The sequence below is a fragment of the Malaclemys terrapin genome, chromosome 3 (genome assembly GCF_027887155.1).
Source record: "Malaclemys terrapin pileata isolate rMalTer1 chromosome 3, rMalTer1.hap1, whole genome shotgun sequence".
NCBI lineage: Eukaryota > Metazoa > Chordata > Testudines > Emydidae > Malaclemys > Malaclemys terrapin.
This window is the reverse complement of record NC_071507.1, coordinates 47,611,095-47,633,086: the sequence shown is the minus strand read 5'-3', so window position 1 is coordinate 47,633,086 and position 21,992 is coordinate 47,611,095. Positions and strand designations below refer to the sequence as shown.

The 21,992-nt window shown below is 39.0% G+C and overlaps 1 protein-coding gene across 1 annotated transcript in view; it reads left to right on the top strand.

Moving 5' to 3' along the window:
• GPATCH2 (G-patch domain containing 2) overlaps window positions 1-21,992 on the top strand; it is a 183,736-nt gene that overhangs the window by 26,264 nt on the left and 135,480 nt on the right. Inside the window, exons 4-5 of the mRNA XM_054023966.1 lie at window positions 9,814-9,993; window positions 10,820-10,899. Coding sequence (XP_053879941.1) covers window positions 9,814-9,993; window positions 10,820-10,899 — 260 coding nt within the window. The remainder of the gene's footprint in view (window positions 1-9,813; window positions 9,994-10,819; window positions 10,900-21,992) is intronic.

The following is a 21,992-nucleotide window of genomic DNA, read 5'->3' as shown; positions in this document are numbered from 1 at the left end:
TCTCCTTCACCTTTGGCTCTTGTGCCCCTCTATCCCATCACAATGTCTAACTTGCCAACTCCCAGCCCTGGCTCACCTTCAACATCTGCTTCCTCCACTCATACTTTCTCAATGCAGAGTGACTGACAGAAATCCTGTGACCAGGCTAACTACAGATATGTTCTCTCCTCCTTTAGTTCTGCCATTTCTTTCCCAAACTCTACTACTCCAATTTAATCAGTCTCCATGCCTTTTTACCACCTTTAATTTGCTCCTCAAACTCTCCCCTCCTCTTGGCTTGATTTCTCAATCCATACAAGATCTTACTGATTTGTTCTAAGAGAAAACTGACAAAATATGATATGAACTTCCTTTGCCATCCTGCAGCTCTTACCTCCATGTCCCATCACACACTCAGAAGTTTCTTGACTGCTTTCCTCTTGTAACTCCTCCACCTGCCCCAATAACCTCTGATCTCGCTCATGCCCACTCTCATCCCCAGCCTTACTTTTTTTTCTTAACCTTTCACTCTTCTCTTGCTCTCTCCTCACAATATAAGCATCATTTAGTCTCTCCTATTTTATTAACTATCTCCTCCCCCCCCCCCAAAAAAAAAAAAAAAAAAAAACACTACTGGCTTCTCCAACTACCATCCTGTATTCCTTCTACCTTTCATCTCTGAGCTCCTTAAACATGCTGTCTGGAGTTGCTGTCTGGAGTTTCTCTCTCTCATTCCATTTTAGAGCTGCTCTAATCCAACTTCCATCCCTTGAACTGTGCTACAACCACTCTTGCCAAAGTCTCTAATGAGCTTTTCCTAGCCAAGGCTTAGAACAGGTAGTTCATCCTAATTTTCCTTGACCTATCAGATGCCTTTGACATGATCAGCCATGCTCTTCCTGAAATCTTGTCCTCCTTTGTTTTTCATGACTCTGTCCTTTCCAGGTTCTCCTCCTACCTCACTATTCACTTTCTTAGTGTGTCATTCGGAGGATCTGCCTCCTCTTCCTTCCCCTCTCCCAGCTTTCTATGGCAGTTCTATAGCACTCCGTCCTTAGTCACCTTCTGTCCTTCCTCTAAATCAAGGAATCTCAATCTTTTTCTTCCAGAGCCCCCCTCTCCCCCACCCCCAACATGCTATTAAAAACTCCACAGCCCGGTGCGGGGGAGGGCTTCTGCCGGAGCTCAGGGCTTCAGCCCCGTGGGGTGGCTTGCACTGGGGCTCGTGGCTTCCATACTGTCCTTGATCTGACAGTTTCAAAGTACTTTACAAACAGGAATGAATTAAAGAGTTATCTCCACACCATAGTACCAAGACACAAGGAACACCTGCATAAGTGCCTCCTGGATAGAGGCCTTAAGGTCTAAAATATCTGGGGTTTCATTTGGATAAAAATAAGATCTCAGTTATTGTGACTAGTCAAATGAAAAGGAAACTTTGTATTTTTGGAGTTTGTTCATTTAGGACATGCAGTGTATACAGTCCTTAGGCATGCAAATAGTACACCTGTACCCTGATATAACGCTGTCCTCAGGAGCCAAAAAATCTTACTGTGTTATAGGTGAAACCGCGTTATATCAAACTTGCTTTGATCTGCCAGAGTGCGCAGCCTCCCCCTCCCCCCCCCTCCCCCCGGCGCACTGCTTTACCGCGTTATATCTGAATTCGTGTTATATCGGGTCACGTTATATCAGGGTAGAGGTGTATTTTTGTGAGTAAGGTTTACAGTATTGGGACACTATTTAAACAGAAATTAAAAGATACTGTGCCAAATGTAAAATCCCTGCAAGCTCCATGGAAACTTGACACCATACTAGAGACTCAACTTACTATGTTTTTTAATTTGGGGTATACATTTAAGAGAACCAAAAAAGTGCCACTGTGGCTAAACAAGAAAGTAAAAAAAGCAGTGAGAGGCAAAAAGGCATCCTTTAACAAGGGGAAGTTAAATCCTAATGAGGAAAATAGAAAGGAGCATAAACTCTGGCAAGTGAAGTGTAAAAATATAATTAGGAAGGCCAAAAAAGAATTTGAAGGACAGCTAGCCAAAGACTCCAAAATAATAGCAAACTTTAATTTAAGTACATCAGAAGCAGGAAGCCTGCTAAATAACCAGCGGGGCCACTGAACGATGGAGATGCTAAAGGAGCCCACAAAGACAATAAGGCCATTGTGGAGAAACTAAATGAATTCTTTGCATCGGTTTTCACGGCTGAGGATTTGAGGGAGATTCCCAAACCTGAGCCATTCCCAATCTGAAGATCTGTCCCAGATTGATATGTCGTTAGATGAGGTTTTAGAACAAATTAGGGCTGTCAAGCGATTAAAAAAATTAATCGTGTGATTAATCGCACTGTTTATTTAAATATTTTTAGATGTTTTCTAAATTTTCAAATATATTGATTTCAGTTACAGCACAGAATACAAAGTGTGCACTGCTCACTTTATATTTATTTTTGATTACAAGTATTTGCACTGTAAAAAAAACCCCAAAAGAAATAGTATTTTTCAATTCACCTAATACAAGTACTGTAGTGCAATCTCTTTATCATGAAAGTTGAACTTACAAATGTAGAATTATGTACCAAAAAAACCTGCATTCAAAAATAAAACAATGTAAAATTAGAGCCTGCAAATCCACTCAGTCCTATTTCAGCCAATCGCTCAGACAAACAAGTTTGGTTACAATTTGCAGGAGATAATGCTGCCCGCTTCTTTTTTACAATGTCACCTGAAAGTGAGAACAGACGGTCACGTGGCACTGTTGTAGCCAGTGCCTCGAGATATTTACGTGTCAGATGCGCTAAAGATTCATAAGTCCCTTCATGCTTCAACCACCATTCCAGAGGACATGCGTCCATGCTGACAATGGGTTTTGCTTGATAACGATCCAAAGCAGAGTGGACCGACGTATGTTCATTTTCATCATCGGAGTGAGATGCCACCAGCAGGTTGATTTTATTTTTTTTGGTGGTTTGGGTTCTGTAGTTTCCGTATCTGAGTGTTGCTCTTTTAAGTCTTCTGAAAGTGTGCTCCACATCTCGTCCCTCTCGGATTTTGGATGGCATTTCAGATTCTTAAACCATGGGTCAAGTGCTATAGCTATTTTTGGGAATCTCACATTGGTACCTTCTTTAAGTTTTGTCAAATCTGCTATGAAAGTGTACTTAAAACAGACATGTGCTGGGTCATCATCTGAGACTGCTATGATATGAAATATATGGCAGAATGCAGGTAAAACAGAACAAGAGACATACAATTCTCCCCCCACGAGTTCAGTCACAAATATAATTAACGCATAATTTTTTTAACGAGCATCATCAGTATAGAAGTATGTCCTCTAGAATGGTGGCCAAAGAATGAAGGAGCATACGAATGTTTAGCATATCTGACAGAAATATTTTGCAACGCTGGCTACAAAAGTGCCATGTGAATGTCTGTTCTCACTTTCAGGTGACATTGTAAACAAGAAGCGGGCAGCATCATCTCCTGCAAATTTTAACCAAACTTGTTAAAAGTTAAGCAGGGAGCTTGAGGGCCGGCTTAAAATGGCAGGCGGGCCAGATCTGGCCCATGGGCTGTAGTTTGCCCATCCCTACACTAAATTAAAACAAGATTAGGTTAGAGGTCACAGGTTGTGCATTTCTCTGCATTTAATGGATGCAATGTTTATAAAGTACTGCATAATTCTAGGGTTCCTGACACACACTATTGTTTTTTGATATACCACTGAGTATGCTGGGACTTGTAGTTGCACATACTACCACTTAACTCAGAGCATTCTGCTATAATTACTTTTTTACATGTCTTGAATAGTTAAATGCCTAAACTAAACTATGAGAAAGTTTGGTTTGCTAAAATGTTGGCTCAGTATTGTCAATATAAACTGCCTTTTAAAAAATATATTTTATTCAATTTTCCTCCAGAAAATAAGAGAAGAGGGGGAAAAAAACAGATGAGTAAAGGAATGGGAAGGAAGGGAAAGGAATGGAAGGATGGCAGGCAGCTGAAACGAGAGCAGCATTTCAATCTCCATCTGCTAGGAACCAATTAAACATTTATAAAAAAAAAAAAGTTAGACCAAATCTTTTTGTTAGGAGTTCACTAAGGACCACAAATCCATTTTTAATACAGGAGCATGTAGTGAACACAGACAGATAATCTTGTTGGAGTCCTTTAAGGAAGTTTTCTGACTCTTAAGGCTTTTGAAAGACATGGGTCTCTTCTCCATGCTGTACATGGAACATGGCTTGAAACAGTACACCTCTACCTCAATATAACACTGTCCTCGGGAGCCAAAAAAATCTTACCGCATTATAGGTGAAATCGCGTTATACCGAACTTGCTTTGATCTGCCGGAGTGCGCAGCCCCGCCCTCCTCAGAGCACTGCTTTACCGCGTTATATCGGGCTAGGGGTGTATATAGTATTTAAGGCCTTTTTGCAGCTGGCCATGTTCCTTGCATTATTAAAGGCAGCCCTGTGTTCCACACTATGTCCAGCAAGGTCCTGAAAAATCATGATCCTAGGACTAAAAGCACTCCAGCATTCATTCTTCTCCCTAGCTTTCTACATAATACACTAAGAATAAATTTCAGGAAATGGACAATAATGGCATTTGGTTTGGTGCCAGGACAGGCTTAGGGGCAAGGTACTTTTATGCCTCTGGTAAATTACAATCTCTGCACAGAGCTGGGAGACAAACTCAAGGGATTTCCCCTTTCATCCCCCTCCAGGACCCCCAGAATTTGCAAATTACTACACAAGGATCACCTTAAATGTTTCCTACTTGTTTTCAAGGAGCTGATCTCACTGATATTCTGCTGAATTTGAATCTGGATGCCTAGATTTGATCTTCAGTGCCAGATACAAGTCTCTCAGCCTCCCTTACAAACCCAGTCAGATTTAACAGGGAAGAGTCAAATGTAATTGTATCTGGCATTGTGAACATAGTGGACTTAATTTCCATCGTGTCATCTGCAACCCTTTTCAGTAGGACCATAACAGCTCCCCTCTCAGCCTCAGCAGCAATCTTGTCAGGAGATGGGAAGGGAGGAGAGGCTTCAATCTTTTGCTGCTCTGGGATCTAACAGATGGCTTAAAGGTGCCTCATGGCATTTATGATGCTTTATATTTTTAAAATAGTGGTCTTTGGGGTATGGGAGTAGACCTTCTGCCTCTAGTCTGTACCCGCTGCACTCCACTCTTGCTCTGCCGCAGTCCAGCCCTGCGGACTCCCTGTACCCACTGCACTCAACACCTGTCCCTCTGTAGTTTAGCCCTGCTGAAATACAGTACCTGCTGCACTGTACTCCAAAAGACAGAGTTGGAGATGATCTCTGGAGATACACAAAACTTTAACTGTTCTGGGACCCCACCTCCTCCTGGGACCCTCCCTCCCCCATCCCCAGTGCTGATTTTTTTTTTGTCTCCTCTAGTTGTTGTTTTTTAATAAAAGAATTGTTTTGGTTTGAAAGAAATCTTTATTCCATTAATTAAAAGAAAATAAAGCCCTGCAAAGCAACAGGCAGTTTACTTAAACCTTCACAGTGCATTGTCTGCACCAATCACAATCACCTCCTAGCATTACAAACCCTGTACTCCCGAGCATAGCAACAAATATTAGTGGCTTTCAGCTTCAAATTGCTGTCTCAAGGCATCCCTGATCCTTATGGCCCCGTGCTGTGTCCCTCTAATAGCCCTGGTCTCTGGCTGTTCAAATTCAGCCTCCAGGCATTGAGCCCCAGCTGTCCAGCCCGGAATGAAACTTTCACCCTTCCTTTCACAAATATTATGGAGTGAACAGCATGCGACTATAAGCATAGGAATATTGTCATAAGTGGGTCCTGTCTCCTATATAGGCAGCGCTAGCGGGCCTTTAAACAGCCAAAAGCACACTCAACAGTCATTCTGCACTTGCTCAGCTTGTTGTTGAACCGCTCCTTGCTGCTGTCAAGGTTCCTCATGTATGGCTTCATAAGTCATGGCATTAAAGGGTAGGCAGGGTCTCCCAGGATCACAATGGGCATTTTGACTTCCCCTACGGTGATCTTCTGGTCCGGGAAGAAAGTAGCTTGCAGCTTCCTGGAAAGGCCAATGTTCCGAAAGATGCATGCGTCATGCACCTTTCTGGACCAGTCTGCGTTAATGTCCGTGAAACACCCACGGTGATCCACAAGTGCCTGGAGAACCATAGAGAAATACCCCTTCCAATTATTGTATTTGGTGACTAGGTGGTCTTGTGCCAGAATTGGAATATGCATGCCATCTATCTCCCCTCCGCAGTTAGGGAAGCCCATTTGTGCAAAGCCATCCACAATGGGACGCACATTTTACAGAGTCACTGTCTTTCGGAGCAGGATGCACTTAATGGCCTTGCACACTTCCGTCAACACGAGTCCAACAGTCGACTTTCCCACTCTGAACTGGTTAGCGACCGATCAGCTTTCACAGTGCATTCACCATGCGCTTCTTCAGTGGCAGGGCAGCTCTCATTCTCGTGTCCTTGCACTGCAGGGCTGGGGCGAGCTCATCACAAAGTCCCATGAATGTGGCTCTCCTCATCCGAAAGTTTTGCAGCCACTGCTCATGATCCCACCACTCAGTGCTTGTTTCCCGAGCCCCAAAGCAGCATTCCACTGCGGTCATCACCTCTGTGAATGCCGCAAGCAATCTCGTGTCGTAGCTTCTACATGTGGCGAGATGAATGTCAAACTCCTCTTGCCTTTGTAATTTAAGGAATAACTCCATTGCCATTCGTGACGTGTTAGTGAGAGCGAGCAGCATATTGTTCAACAGTGCGGGATCCATTCCTGCAGACCGAAGAGGCAGCGCGCGCAATACACAAACCGTTGAAAGATGGTGCCAAATGCAGATGGAAGCATATTGCTGGGATGCGAAGCAATGCATCATGGGACATTGGAACAGGACCCAGGATGCCCCGCGACAAACTCTTAGCGGCAGAAGAGGAAGAGATGCTCTGTGGGATAGATGCCCAGAGTGCACCGCTCCAAATACCGCTGCAAGTGCCGCAAGTATGAACACACTGTTGCACATGCAGCTGACAGTGTGAACACAAAACAGCAGTTTCCCTTCAGCGCTCTTTGAGTGGCGATGTAACTGCCGGTGATGTAACTCTGCCAGTGTAGACATACCCTTAATTAAACAGTTAAAGACATAGATATTAGTAGGTGGCCAAATAAACATCTTCTTGCAAGTCAGGAGGCTCGGGTTCTCTTCCGAGTTCTGCCATGGACCTCTTGTGTAGCCTTGAGCAAATTACTTAATCTCTTTGTGCGGTAGCTTCCCAATAAGCAAAATTGAAATCATTATACTTAACTTCCTTTTGAGTATTGTTATTCTACCTAGTATAGAGTACCAGTAGTAGTACTACCAGCAGTCTCTTTAATGCTGAAGAACTTGCAGTGCAGTCTGTTGCTTGATGGAAGTATGTAGTTACTCTCTGTGATCACAAAAATTGAGCAGCAGATTGCTGTTTACAAATCATGTTTAGCCACCAGTGATCCATTCATTATTTTTTTTCCCCCATAGTTTCTGAACTTAAATCTGGGTACAAGAAACTCTGCTTTTCTCCATACCAGAAATCAGCCTAATTTGAATCATAAGTCCCAATAGTTGGGGCTTGAGCTTGGCAGAGTTGTTAATTACAAGTCATTTTTAGTATTGCTTAATCCTTTTTTTCTGTTCACAAATTTCATTTCTTTTATAGGCTGTTTCATTTAACCGACTTTCTGTAACCAATATTTGAACAAATTTCACTAGTACAAAAGTGTGTGAAAAACTAAATGGAAGGGGTTTGAATAGAGCCAGATTGAAATATAGTACAAAATTAGCTAAAACGTTTGCATGCTTTTGTCCACCACTATTCTTCTAGCTCTGTTGAGGATCATCATGGATTAGATCCATAGAGAGAAATTTAGCTTGACCTTGAGGAAGGCAAGGATAGAATTAATGAGGGGCAGACTTTGTGAAAAGTCACAGCAAAATAGATATGTGCCAGTGAGAGAATTGGGAGAGTGAAATATGCTGAATTCCTTGATAGACATTAAGTGTACAAAAAAATCCCTGTTTCCAGCTTCCTCCTCCTACTTCCCCGTCCTCCCCTCTTCTGTGTTACTGCTCACTCTACAGGTGGCTTTTTTTTCCCCCCTCTTCTTATTTCTTCTCTTATCCTTTTCTGGAACCGATCAATTTTGGTGTTATTAGTTACCACTGAGGATTTTAAGGCCATCATTTAATCCATAAGGGACCAGTGAGATGTTTTGATTCTTCTTAATATGCTTGTAATGCTGGACTCAGCCAGGCCAGAACCAGCACTTTTAGTCAGTAGTGCTATACTTGGCCTGGTATTGGGGAATTGCCTCACATTTGAATTACAAAATTGAAACGTGGATTATTATAATATCTATTTTTCCACTTTTCCTCAAGGCTCTACTTGGATTTTCATGACAATGTGTTCTTTTTGTTGTCAGAGTGACAATGACATTTAGCACAATCGAAGTGGAAGTAACAAATTGCTGATCATGTTACAGATTATCCCATATTCAAATATTAAAATATGCTTGGATACTTCACAACCTACATCTGATAGGTTATTCTGTGGCTGACATAAACTTGACTGTGTAAAGCCACCTATTTAATTAAACAAATATAAATGAATAAATTAATCCATACATATTAAAATGTTTGTTAAACATTCATGTAAGGTGTGTTTCGTGTAGTCTTGCAGATTTAAAAGTGTGAAAGGCACGGTACAGTTTTATACATGGAAATAGTTATGGTGAACAAATTGGATACTTGAAAGATAGGTTATATACAACTAAACTACCAGGCATGGTACGAGTCAGATAGCATACTTCTTTTAAAACTCCTGGATTTAAGGACAGTTAGTGAAGTCTTAAGAGGATATTGTCGGATTTAACGGATTTCCTACTAAATGGAGGCAAGTAAGTGGGGAATTAGCAGCTCAGGACCTCAATGATAGAATGATCATCTCAAACTTTTGTTTAAAATACAGTGCTCTGTACTCTTCTTTTTTACTACCTCTGCGTGTTTGTACAAAACAGTGTTTTTAAAACTTAGCAGTTCATCTTTAATTAAATGTTTGTGGGGGGGAGGGGATTATTTTTTATATCAGATTAGTTAAAGGCAGACTTAGATGCTTAATGTTGAATTTTTCTTGCTTTTGCCATTCTCTCTAATATTTACTGAAAATGTCCATAAAATATTTTTGTTAAAAATGACCAACTTCAAAATGCAATACAGTGCATTTCTCAGTATATTTCATGGTACTGTCACTTTTCATTTAAAATCAACTTTTTCAAAACTTATTTCTTAATGAACTTAATCAGATTAATTTTATTTAGTCACATCTGTTCATGATTGTTTCCCCCTTTTACATGCCATACAAATCATGAAATTAAGCTAATTATATACTATTATCAGCTGCAAAGAACTGGTTTCACAGTTTTATACCTTTTAATTCCCAACAGGAGATTAAGGCTTGTTTTTTGTTAATGGGAAAAGAGCAGTAACTTAAATGGATTTCCCTGCAGTTATCGCCAAAGGATTAACCAGTTTATTATTGTTTTTCACATTTCTAAATTGGTTCTAAAACATTACATTTTATGTGTTCTTATTGATGGCATTACTTGTCATGCTATTAAAACCTATTCTCCAAGCAGAGTTGTTATATACAAATAATTGTAGTACAACTATAAAGCAAAAAAAAAAAGATTGTGATTACAAGTGTGGTTTCTGTGGATAATAAACCTGTATTTTTTTGGGGGGGGGTGGTTTATTATATTTACACAGGTGATGATGAGCAGAGTGACTGGTTTCATGAAAATGAATCTGGCGGTGCGTGTGGAATCACTGGGGTCGGTCACTGGTGGGAACAGGACTCAACGGAGTTGGAGAAAGAATTGCCTGATCCAGTCTTTGAAAGTATTTTAACTGGTGCTTTCCCTCTTATGTCCCATTCAGGGAAGAGAGGTCAGTAACACTCAAAGGCAGAATAATATAATAGCTTGGGTTCAATGGAAAGATGTCTCTAGTCTGCATCTGATATGTAAAGTGTGTGGTGGTTGGTCTTGATCTTGGAGTTTCATTAGCTTGGGAGTTTTCACAATTTTTTTTAGAGCAGTGCTAAGACTGGAAATGAGAGATCTATTTGCCAATGATTGCAAAGTTCAGGAGGTACGAAATTGATTTTTTTCTTAGGCCCTTATCTTGCAAACCTGTACTTCTACAAGGGGTCCCACTGATTGCAGTCACTTCAGTGGATTTTTTGGGAACATCTACATTGCAGTCGGGTCCAAACTGTAGTTTGCAGCTTGTATAGACATACCTGATCTAGCTAGGTTGCTAAAATAGCAGTGAGGGTGCGCAACATCGGCTCAATCTTCGGTGTGGGTTGCACAAAGCCACCTGACACCGGGTATGTACTCACTTGTGCAGACTATGCCAAAGTTCACACCTGTGTCCTCACTACTGATTTTAGCAGCTAGTTAGATTAAAGGTAGCACAGGTATGCAAATCTGCAACCCTTGATGCAGGGCAAATGTACCTTTTATGTGGGTCAGGGTTTGCAGAATCAGCCCCTAAACTTGTAATTCAGTAGCTTTTATAAAATAATTCAATAGTTTTAGAAACGAAACAAAATGGTGCGGCTATAAAATTAACAAATTAAAATATTCTTTGTTATTCAAAGAAAATGTTTTGTATTCCTTTTGGTTCATATCTCCTACTGTACCTTTAGGAATGTGATTGTCTGTAATATAAAATATTTTTTAAACTGAGCTCTAATGCTTGCTTGTAGGTTTCCAGAGTAGATTTAGTCATCTTCATGGAATGCCAGCAAGGAACATCAAAAAGGTTTCAGGAAACCCAGCTACATTGGTAGGCATGCTTTTTTTTTTTTCATTCAAACCAATTTGAACTGTTTTTTCCATTAAAACAAAACAAAAACCCAAAAACCAAATGCATATTCCTCCTTTCATTGATATCCTAATGTTTGTATATAGCTGAATTAATTCATTCTTTTACAGTATGCAAATTAGAATGGTAAGACTCTACTATAAACTAGTTCTTCTAACACTTTTATGTTTGGTTGTTTTTAATTCTTCTCCTTCCAACACTGATATTATAATGGAATGATCCAAACAAACTGTTAATTAGAAGACTCTTCCTTAATGCTTTACATTATGAACTGTAGGGGGGAAAAAGGTTAAAAAAAAATACACATTTCAGTATATGGCAGATGTATGTGAAGAAAGGGATATTTATCTAAAGCAAATCACATTGTAGGGAGAGATTATTTTTACTTGTCTTTTTGTAAAGGAACATCAGAACTGATAAGGTACTCAAATGTACCTGACACTAAGTGTATGTGGCGCAAAGGATTAATGTACTGTTCTTTTTTCTGTGGAGTACTCTCATCTCTTTCACCCTCAACTTTGTGTCTTTTTTTTTTTTTTTTAAGGCCATATGTTAAAATGAAGTTAGTGATCTAATACTCATGTATGCACATCACAAAATCCCCAGAGCCTCTAAGCACAAATGTTATTAAAGGTCCCCTCAGTTGTAGGAACAACAAAGTTGATAAAGAAGGGAGAAAGACCAGTTATCACTGCCTCTCCCATTCCACTCCCAATTCTGCTTTTTTCAAATAAAGCTGTATGGGTTTGAAAACTCTTTTTGGAGGGAGAGTGAAAGAAAGAGGAGGAGAGACAGCTTATAAAATAATGTTTAAAAAAACATTCATAGAAGTGAGCAGCAATTCTTTATCAGAATGGGAGTTGAGAGGCAAATGGAGAGCAAGGAGAGTTCATTTCAATACAGTAACTTGAGGGTTCTCTCTAGTAGTAACCGTATCCTAGAATGATAAATTCCAAGGCCTTCAGCCCCATCCTCTAACGTCTTTATCAGAGAACACTGTTAATTTGCTTCATTAGAATAATGTGATGATGGAAACTGTAAAAGGTATTACATATGCAGAGCATAGAAAAGCAATACTGGAAATTTAACCCTTTTGGAAGGAGGGAAATTTTGTAATTGAAATCTTTGTCTAATAATTGCCATTCAGAGCTGAATGCTTGGCCTATGAACTCTACCTTTAGTGGTCATGAATTAGATGAATGTTATCTAGTTCTTGGTTTCAGATCTACCTATTTTTATTTTTGGTTCACTGCTTACTTGAGCATATCTGGGATTTGTAGCCCATTTTCAAGTCTTATTGCAATCTCGCCCTGGTATTTTATAGGAGCTATTACAACTGATAGGTTAGCTTCATGGTATTGATGATACATAGCTTAACCACCTTAAAAACTGCCTTTCCCCTCTAAATAGTAAAAAGGTAATTAAATACTGCATATGTGTATATATAACAAGAGATGTGTTGCTTTCTGGTACAAGTTGTGGATTGTTATAAGCACCTATCTCCTTTTCAAGAAAACCTCATGTGTATTAATAATAAAGTAGTTTCCTGTATGACAACTGCATGCTATTCATTAAAGAAAGATAACTGAATTATCTCTAGATGGTAAATTTATTGTTACATAATATTCTGACTGTGTGGTATGTTCCCAGAGACAGTTTCAAAGGATGGTAAAATACCCTGCAAAGCTCCACATTTGAAGGGGGGAGGGGGAAGTATATATTGGGCAAATGTACAGCTAGCTGTGAGCTTGGACAGATTCCTGATCTGCATGCATCTTGGGTGTCCGGTTATTTTTGCAGACACACCCATCACATCCAACTTGGAAATTTTGGTTTTTCATGTCAGAACACACAAGATTGTTTATCAATGAGTGATTTTCAAATAAAATCTTTTAAATACACCAATCCAGTGCCAAAGAAAAAAATCATAATACCTGCAACATCTGATAATGCAGAACAAGAAGTAATTACTGCTGTTAGATTGTTACACTGAAGAGCTAGAATGCTTTTAGAAAGATTAATATCCTGAGCAAAGAAGAATACTGCAGACTCAACCCATTGAACAGAATGTGATGGTGACCTAATTCTTTCATTTTTAACGGAGATGAGTCCGTGATATCTGCTCAAGAGCAGTGATACAGACTTGAAAAGACCTACAGTGAGGTATGCCAGTGTATAAATACTGAAATGAATCTGACATTCACATTTATTAGAATTGTGAATCCAAATTCTGCTTCTCGTTATTCAATTACATATTTTTGCTATCATACTGATAGGTGGATCCTGTTTTCCTTAACTAGATCAAAACGGTATGTTTTTGTTCAGTCAATTCCAGATGTCTAATTTTTAGTTTCAATTACTAGTATGTCAGTAAAAGGCTTAATCGATGGGAAAAAAAAATAGTATGAACTAAAGGTACTAGAAATTGACAGTTCTTACTGTTGGGGGAAATAAAGCTTTTAAAATGTTTTTGCTCATCTTGGTGCTCATTGTGTTAATATAATACCTTCATCATTTTGTGTGCAAGTTTTCTAGTGAAATGAGTGTGAATGTTAAAATATCGATGCTCCTGCTCTTGGCCCTTGCTATTGCCACACTCCACTTGGCTCTAGATACTTCACTTTTCAGGGAATAGGCTGTAATTGTGATGAACTTTGAGTTCTGTAAGGCCATGTGTACACTACCCGCCAAATCGGCGGGTAGTCGATCTATCAGGGATCAATTTATCGTGTTTCGTCTAGACATAATAAATCGATCCCTGAATTGATGCCCGTACTCCACCTTGGCAGGAGGAGTAAGCGGAATTTGCCGGGGAGCCAAGTAAGTCAAACTAAGATACTTCGACTTCAGCTACGCGAATAGCGTAGCTGAAGTTGCATATCTTAGATCGATTCCCCCACACACACCTCCCCTAGTGTAGACCAGCCCTAAGTATTGATTGGGCCTCTTGCTAACTCCGCTTTCTTTCTGGCCTGGCATCGAGGAAATGATAGCAGTACACTAAGCTGTAAAAAGAGTTGACCTATACAAGCTGCACTTCCTGTGGGCTCTGCCGTATCTTCCTCGCTAGCCCTAGGCTCTGGTCCTGGAATTGATACTAAGATAAGCCTATTTCAGGTCCTGAGCTCGCTCAGAATTGCTGCTATGCTACTGTTAGTCTGTTTGGTTTTGGCTGAATCCTGCTATGGTATTTAAGCTCTTTTGAATATAGCCTTGACATCATTATTTCTTATCTGGTCTTGTCTTTATTGTTCAGGAGACACAATAAATAAGAAAAGCTAAATTTGAGAGGTGTGTTTCCTCAAGATCTGGTTGAAGAGCACTTCTGCTTCAATTTCCTTTGGTTTCTTTGCTTTTCTCTTTTTAAAATATGATCCAAGTAGGACACAGGTTTCTCAGAAAATCTTAGCAGAAGCCTCGAGATGTGCGCTCAGAGAAAAAACCTCCAGCTCAGCTTTGGAGAAGCCGACATCTCTTGCGTGCCATTTCATGATTTTGAGGGATTCTATGTGGGGTTGGGTCAGGAATATCTGTGCACTTTTTATTGTTCGCTGTGAGAATTTTTATGAGATCAAATTTAAGTGCTTCTGCTCCTAATGTTTCTATAATTGAAGAACTGATAGAATTTCTTTAGAGATTTCTAAAAATACGTTTCTGGTTAAAATAACTTGAAAATTGTGTGAAATGGTGGTAGAGCTATAAGGGGGTCTGTTATCCAAAGGAATATTTCCTTACAACATACAATTGGGTATTAAAAAATTCAATTAAAGAATAAAAAAGATTGAGGGTTGTAAGTCTGAAGAGAAGGTTTTGAGAGAGAGGATCTAGTAGTAGGTGTCATGATTAAAAGAAACCCATTTTTCTCAAACCAGAAGTATATTTCACAAAATAAAATGCACCTGTCACCATGAATAAATTCTGAAATGCATTTTCCTTAAAGCTTTCACTTTCATTGACATAGCTGAGCTACTACTCAGGTATCATTTCTGACTGTCATGATGAAAGCCCAATAGAATACTGTTAACGATTTTTTTTCTAACCTGTGTTAATAACAGCTTAGTTGACCCATCATAAAATTTACTTTAATTATAATGGTTCCTTGTACCCCATAGATCCTTTCTCTAATTGATACACAAGTTGCATTCAAATAGTAAGCAGGTTGGTTTAAAGTAGTGTCAGAATAAGAATCGGTTACAACTTTACTGATTAAAATGTTGAAGGCGGTCCTTTAAGTAGCTTGAGTTTTAGATATGCTATGATGGGTCTGAAAGCTTAAAAAAACCTCTCCAGCTTATGTCACTTGGCTTCCTTTGCCCACCTTGACCTTTACTAGTTAGTATGGGGTCTTGTCTGAGGGAGACCATAGCCTTTTTTGTGCCAGTGATCCAGCAAACAGGCAGAAGTAGTACTCTACCCTTTCTCTGCTCCCCTGAGGTCATAATTCATGAGCCAAACAATAGCCACAAAAATCGGATACCAAATTCAGTTTACTAACAAACACTAATTTTGCTTAAATCAATTCCAAAATACAGTGAAAAATCATAAAGTTAAAGGTAGTTAAAGTAACACATTACTCAGCTGACTTTTAATGCAGCACCAAAGGGCATTTAATGATGCATGGAACATGTTCTTCTACTCAATTTCCTCCATGGTCACCACAAACCATTACTGCTTCTGAATCAGTCCATTTAACCAATAGAGACCTAACTCTTAGATAAATTGAAATAGTGGTCACTTATGAAACTTTGGAAACTGCCCTACCAGATATTAAAAATCTACAATATACATTTGACTCATTTGCATAAAAGTTGGGTCTGGTTTAATTGAAAATGTGAGATCCGGAACAAAGAACTTATATTTTTTGGCAGGGGGTGGAGGAGAATAATGAAACCCAGGTAAAAAATGAGAATACTAATCTCTAATTGCGAGTTATTAAAAGGAGGTTTTGTACATAAAAAAATCAGGCTATGAAAACTTCTAAAAATTCTGGAATACCTAATAATATATTTTACGAAGTGGAGTTCTTTGGAGTTGTGTGTGTTTAATATCCTTACAAATTTTAATTTTCCCTACCATTTATTTTGTATACTGAAGTCTGCAACAGTGAAATCATAATATGGTTTCTCTCTCTCTCATGGGCATGGGAATGTATTGTGATTACAGAAGGCAAAGGAAGAATAATATATAAAGCTTACATAAAAAGACTTTTTTACTTGGTATGCCATGTTGCCTTTTTCCCCTTTCTTGTATTTTGTGTGGTGTCTTCCCAGATTGTAAACTCAGGATGTGAACAGTGTCTTTAAACATGCCAATAAAACACCTAGTGCAATTGGTGCTTAATAAAAAGTAAGTCTGACTAACATGTCAGTTAGTTGCTATTTTGTAGAGAGAACTCTATATTACCATGCAACTGCAGGTAGGCCTTTCCATGCAGCACTGAGTAAGATACAAAAATATATTTCTAAGCACAACTGCATAATACCAATTATTAAAATAATCAATTTTCTACAGCAGGTGAAGTTCATATTGGACATTCTGGTTAAAGTTCAATTGTTAAAGTAATAATCAAATCATTTACTATTTAAAATATTAAACAATAACTTTCTTATAGGAGCCTAATATTAATGCCATGTTGGAAATTGGTTTAAAATCTCTTCTAGTACAGTATCAAAAAGGGTGTAACAGGGCTTAAATTCTCAAATTATTTCCCAGAGCCCCCCACGCCCTCCCCATTCGGGGCTTCAGCTGTGGGGGTGGAGGGCTCGGGGCTTTAGCCCCTGGAGGGGGCAGAGAGAGATGTGTCAGAGCTCCTAGGGGATTTGAAAATATTTACTATTCTGCTCGAGGCAGCTCCGGTGGTATTTAAACCCTGATCATAAATTTTCAGTAAGGTGGTTTCCTCCAGGACTAGTCTCAGAAATTCCAGGTGGGCTTATTACATTTTTGAAAACATATCTTAGAAATTTATTCAGGGTGACAAGTTCTATGAACTGTCAGGCTGAGTAGTTTTCCCTTTTAATTCATCTTAACTTGGCCATGCAAATGAATTTTTACAATTATTCTATAGTTTACTTCTAAACTAGGGTATACTGAATGTTTGATATTTTTCTCTTGAACGAGCATCTTTCTCGTGGAAGAGCTTCAATTTATTTTTAAAACTACTATCATAGTTATGTCTGTGAAGAGAAGAATAGTTACTTCTGATTTTGAAATTAGAATTAGAAACAAGATTATTCCCCAATTTCTGCAATTTACCATAAAAAAGAAACACTTTGTCTTCCTCCCCAGCTGTTTCCCAGGCTTCTGGAATTTTCTCACCGACTTAAAATGTCATTTTGGTTCTGAGACTGTTAGTGTATCTTTATGGTTGTTTTTTCATGCCTTTTGCTGGATTTCAGAATATTAAACCTTAATGCAAGCTCTTCATCTATGGACATACAGTACTCAATATAGACTTATTTTCTTCGCTAAAGAAATAGAGGGCGCTCTTCTGTTAATCCATTTTTATCTCAGGTATGAGCCTTAGAACCTAGGAGAACACACTTTCAACTTTGGCATTATGTACACTCAGTATTTTTCTTGACTATAGTGATCAGTGGCCAGCCATCAGTATACCTGATCTGGGGCAAACCACAAAACTGTAGAGGCAAAGGCAATATAAACTGTGATTTGATTGGTGCAGGTTAACCCTGTTTTCAAGCAGTGATAAGCTGCATGGAACAAATAATGGCCTAAGGTGATAGAGTAGAACCTCAGAGTTGCAAACACCTCGGGAATGGAGAACGTTCGTAACTCTGAAATATTCATAATTTTGAACAAAACATTATGGTTCTTTCAAAAGTTTACAACTGAACATTGATTTAATACAGCTTTGAAACTTTACTGTGCAGAAGAAAAATGCTGCTTTCCTTTTATTTTTTCAGTAGTTTAACTGAGTACTGTACTGCATTTGCTTGTGTGTGTGTGTGTGTGTCTCTCTCTCTCTCTGCTGCTGCTGCCTAATTGCCTACTTCTGGTTCCAAATGAGGTGTGTGGTTGACCGGTTAATTCATAACTTTGGTGTTCATAACTCTGAGGTTCTACTGTATTAGTCTGTCTGCTGTGGGGTTATGCACTGGTATAGAGCCACCAGTGGCTAAAATGCCTAATCTAGACAAGGCCTGTTGAAACACGTGCTTTCCATACCCATAGTACTGTGTAGAATTCCAAGGATTTTATTACAGTATGGTCTTCCTGTGCATTTCCTTTTAGTTTTCCAGACCTGTACTAGCAGCTGAGCTACTGATACTTTTTTCCTGATTTGATTAGACGTCATGTGTTTCAGATGCTCTTTTATATAAAGGAGCCTTAAATGTGTTGCCATGATATCTAAACTGGGAATTAGAATGTTTCATAATTTGGATTATGATTTAAAGCGATATCAGTTTATATTTTTGCTTTTGTACATATAATACAGTGTATATTTTTATTATACACTGTTTTTAATGTGTGTGCAATACACACATGCTATAAAATACTATGCAGGAGATAAAATGATAAATGCTCTTCTACTATAATTCCTTGATTGGCGGGGGGGATGTGTGACCTTAGTTATTCAGACAAAGAAACTAAATGATATATTAAGGGTCAGATATTCAGCGAATGTCCTAAACTGAGCCTGCAAACATTTACAAGTGCATCAGTTTTGTACTCTCAAACTTGTAGATCTAATTTTCAGGCCCACTGAAAATTTGGTCCTATAAGCCTAAATGGGGAGGAAAGACCTAGAAAACAAGTTGTAAAATTCAGACTTAAAGATGGCTTGCAAATAGTGTGTGTGTGTGTGTGTGTGTGTGTATGTGTGTTATATATGAAATTAAATATTGTTTCCCAAACACTGAAGCAAAGGAAAATTGACCACCCCCTGAGAGTAGACTTTTTTTCTAGCAGTGTTTAAAATTCTTTGAGCCAAATCCCCCTACTAACCTCAAAAACAGCTCTGTGTAAGCTCAAAATCTTGTCTCTCACCAACAGAAGTTAGTCCAATAAAAGATATTACCTCACCCATTTTGTATTTCTCCTGACTATAACCATCGTGCTAACTTTTGGACCAACATAGCTACAACAACGCTGCATCCTGTTAACTTTTTGCGTTTGGCATGTACAGTAGCTCTATATGTTTAATTTTTAAAATACAGGTCACACTTATGGCTGAAACTCATCTTTAACTTACTTAGTACTGACTTGTCTGGTATTCGGTCACTGAACCCAAGTTTTCAATTACTTCCATGAATAAAGACTGCAGTCTATGGGACTACTTCATGACACAGGATTGCAGGATTGAGATCTCTGCACCAGAAATTTTTAAATAGTAATGCAAATGTATAATGATGAAACATGGGCCTTATGTAGTCTTTCATGTTCTACTCTTGGGGAAATTCTGCGCTACTCCACAGATGGAGAATTCATGTCCCCTGCAGATCCCACCCTGCAGCTGAATATACATTCTGCTAGAGAGGCACTGCAATTACACCCTCTGCCCTCCAGGGGCTGCTGTGGTGCCAGAAGAGAAGGTAGCTAGCTCCAAGTGGGAGCAAACAGCCCAAGATGAGGGGAGAGGCGAGAGGCTGCTTTTCTCACAGCGGGGCCAGGTGAGGAGACATGTGACGGACAGCACGGGGCACACGGCTGCTGGGGGTCACACCGAGTGGCCTTCAGAAGGGCTGGAGGTGGGTCAGATTGGGGCGGGGGCACAGAGCTAGTGGGGCGATAGTATTGAGCAAGGGGCTGAATTGGGAGGGTGCTGTGGGACCACATGAGGAGGGAGGTGTAGGGGAGAGGAGCACTACACGGAGACATGGGGACAGGGGCAGATGTGCCTGACAGAATGGGAGAGGCAAGGAGTCAGCCAGGGTCTGCATGGGGGAGGCTCCCCAACTCCCTAACAATCCTTCCTCTCTCTGCCTCCCAAAAACCTATTCCATACTTCTTCCACCCACACCCAACAACCATCCAGGTTCACTCAGAGGGTCCTTCCCTCTCCCTCGTCTCCTCCGGATTCCCCCAAGCCTTTGCACTGCTTCTGAGGGATGCAGGAAATATGTTTCTGTATTGTAGTTTAAATGAATTATTATTACACAAAGTTCTGTCTTAATATGCCTGGTAAGGACTATTTGTCCAAAAAAAAAAAAATTCTTGAATCTTTGTTGTCTGTATTGTTACAGACATACTTGCTGAGAGGTATTTTGAAATAAATTATCAAAGTAATTGAAGTTGGCATGATTATATTGTTATTTTGACAAAATATGCAGAATTTAATTTTTTGGTGCAAAATTCCCCCAGGAATAATGTTCAGAGCCCTTTTTACAAACATCTAATCCTTAACTCCTGTATTAGATAGGTAGGTCAGTATTTTACCTATTTTTACAGACGCAGAAACAGAGGAAGAAGTTGTGACTTTCCCAATACCACAGAGGGTGTCTTTGTCAAGCCTTGATTGGCATTCAGGACTTTTTCATTACTGTCCATGCCACCTGCCATACCACTTTATTCAGTGGTTCTGGATATCATACAAGCTAAGCTGCTTCAGTCAGGGTGAGTACTAGTGTGGGTGACTTCCAAGGAACATACGTAATGCAATAAGATAGATGATTCATTACTTTTCCCTCTGAATCAGCACTGAACCAGTGTAACAATATGTCATTAGAGACATTATGTTGCAAAAGGGAAATTTTCAGGCCAGATGTAAAACTGAGGTTCTGACCACTTGCAGTGGCTAATACGGCGTGTTAGTCTTTCTATCCTGCCCAGATTCCAGCACTGGTAACTATTCTGCCTATTGAAATTCTTCCTGCAACTTCAGGGATGTGGTATTCTTCATATTTTGTGGAGGGTTGGTATGTGCTGATAAACGGTTTCTGCTTACCAGTAGTGGATGCTGTGATATTTACTTGAATTCAGTAAGGCCCTTTCTTCCTTCATTGGCTTATAGATGTATTTGATTAATGGTACAACCATTTGGGATCTTCAGATGGAAGGAGTTTCAGAAGTGAATATTATTTTATATTAATATATTCTATATTTAGCCAATATCAAAGAAAGCAACCATGCAGTGGAAAGGTAAATACATGGAGGACTCTTAGTAAACTAATAATCCTAGATTTGAAGGTTTGTCACTGGAAAGTGGAAAATCCTTGTAGCATAGTACTTGTATGTTGGTTTTATACATTGGTTTTTCCATTTGAAATGTCAGAATAATGTATTTGAAAACAGATTAATATCATTGTTTTCTGTACTGACACCATATGAATTTTTATCCAGTTTTCAGACTCCATGTTGTAACCATGGATGGCTAAAGAACAAATACAAATAGTTAGAGCAGTTTTTTTTTAACTGCATTATTTGGCTTCTTGCAATTTGAGTCCTTTGAGTGAATTACAGACTTAAACTGACTTCTGAATAATCTATTTTTTCTATAGATTAACTGTCTAGTTTCTTGTCTGAATGTTTTTTTGTTGACTTTGAAACCACCATTTAAAATTATCAGAATAACTTTATTATAGCTATTTGAGTTATTTTCATTACAGATTCTCCCCGGGTTATGGAAACCTGACTTAAGCAAATCCGCACTTACAGAAAAAGTTCCATAAAGTTTTTTTTTGTTTGTTTTTTGCATGTAATTGTCAGGTATACGTTCCCGACTTACACAAAATTCGACTTATGTAAGGCGTTCCAGAACAGGGAGCATCTGTATTGCTGTAACACTGAATGGCATCTCTGGAAATTATTAAAAAGCAAGGAAATTTAACTTCAATTCTCAGTTTTGAGAAATATGTATTTACCCATTCATTTTCTAATTTACTGTCATCTGTTGAATAACCATTATGTCAACCTTCCTTTTTATATTAAAACCTTTTATAAAATGACCTTCCAAGTGAATAGTTTTAGATCAAATGTCTAGACTGTCCAGATGGGTTGCTTATTTCTACATAACATTTAAAGCTTTCTTACGATTTATTGATAGGATATACTGTAAAACCAAATTACGAAACTGGCATGCTTAGAAAGCTACTTTG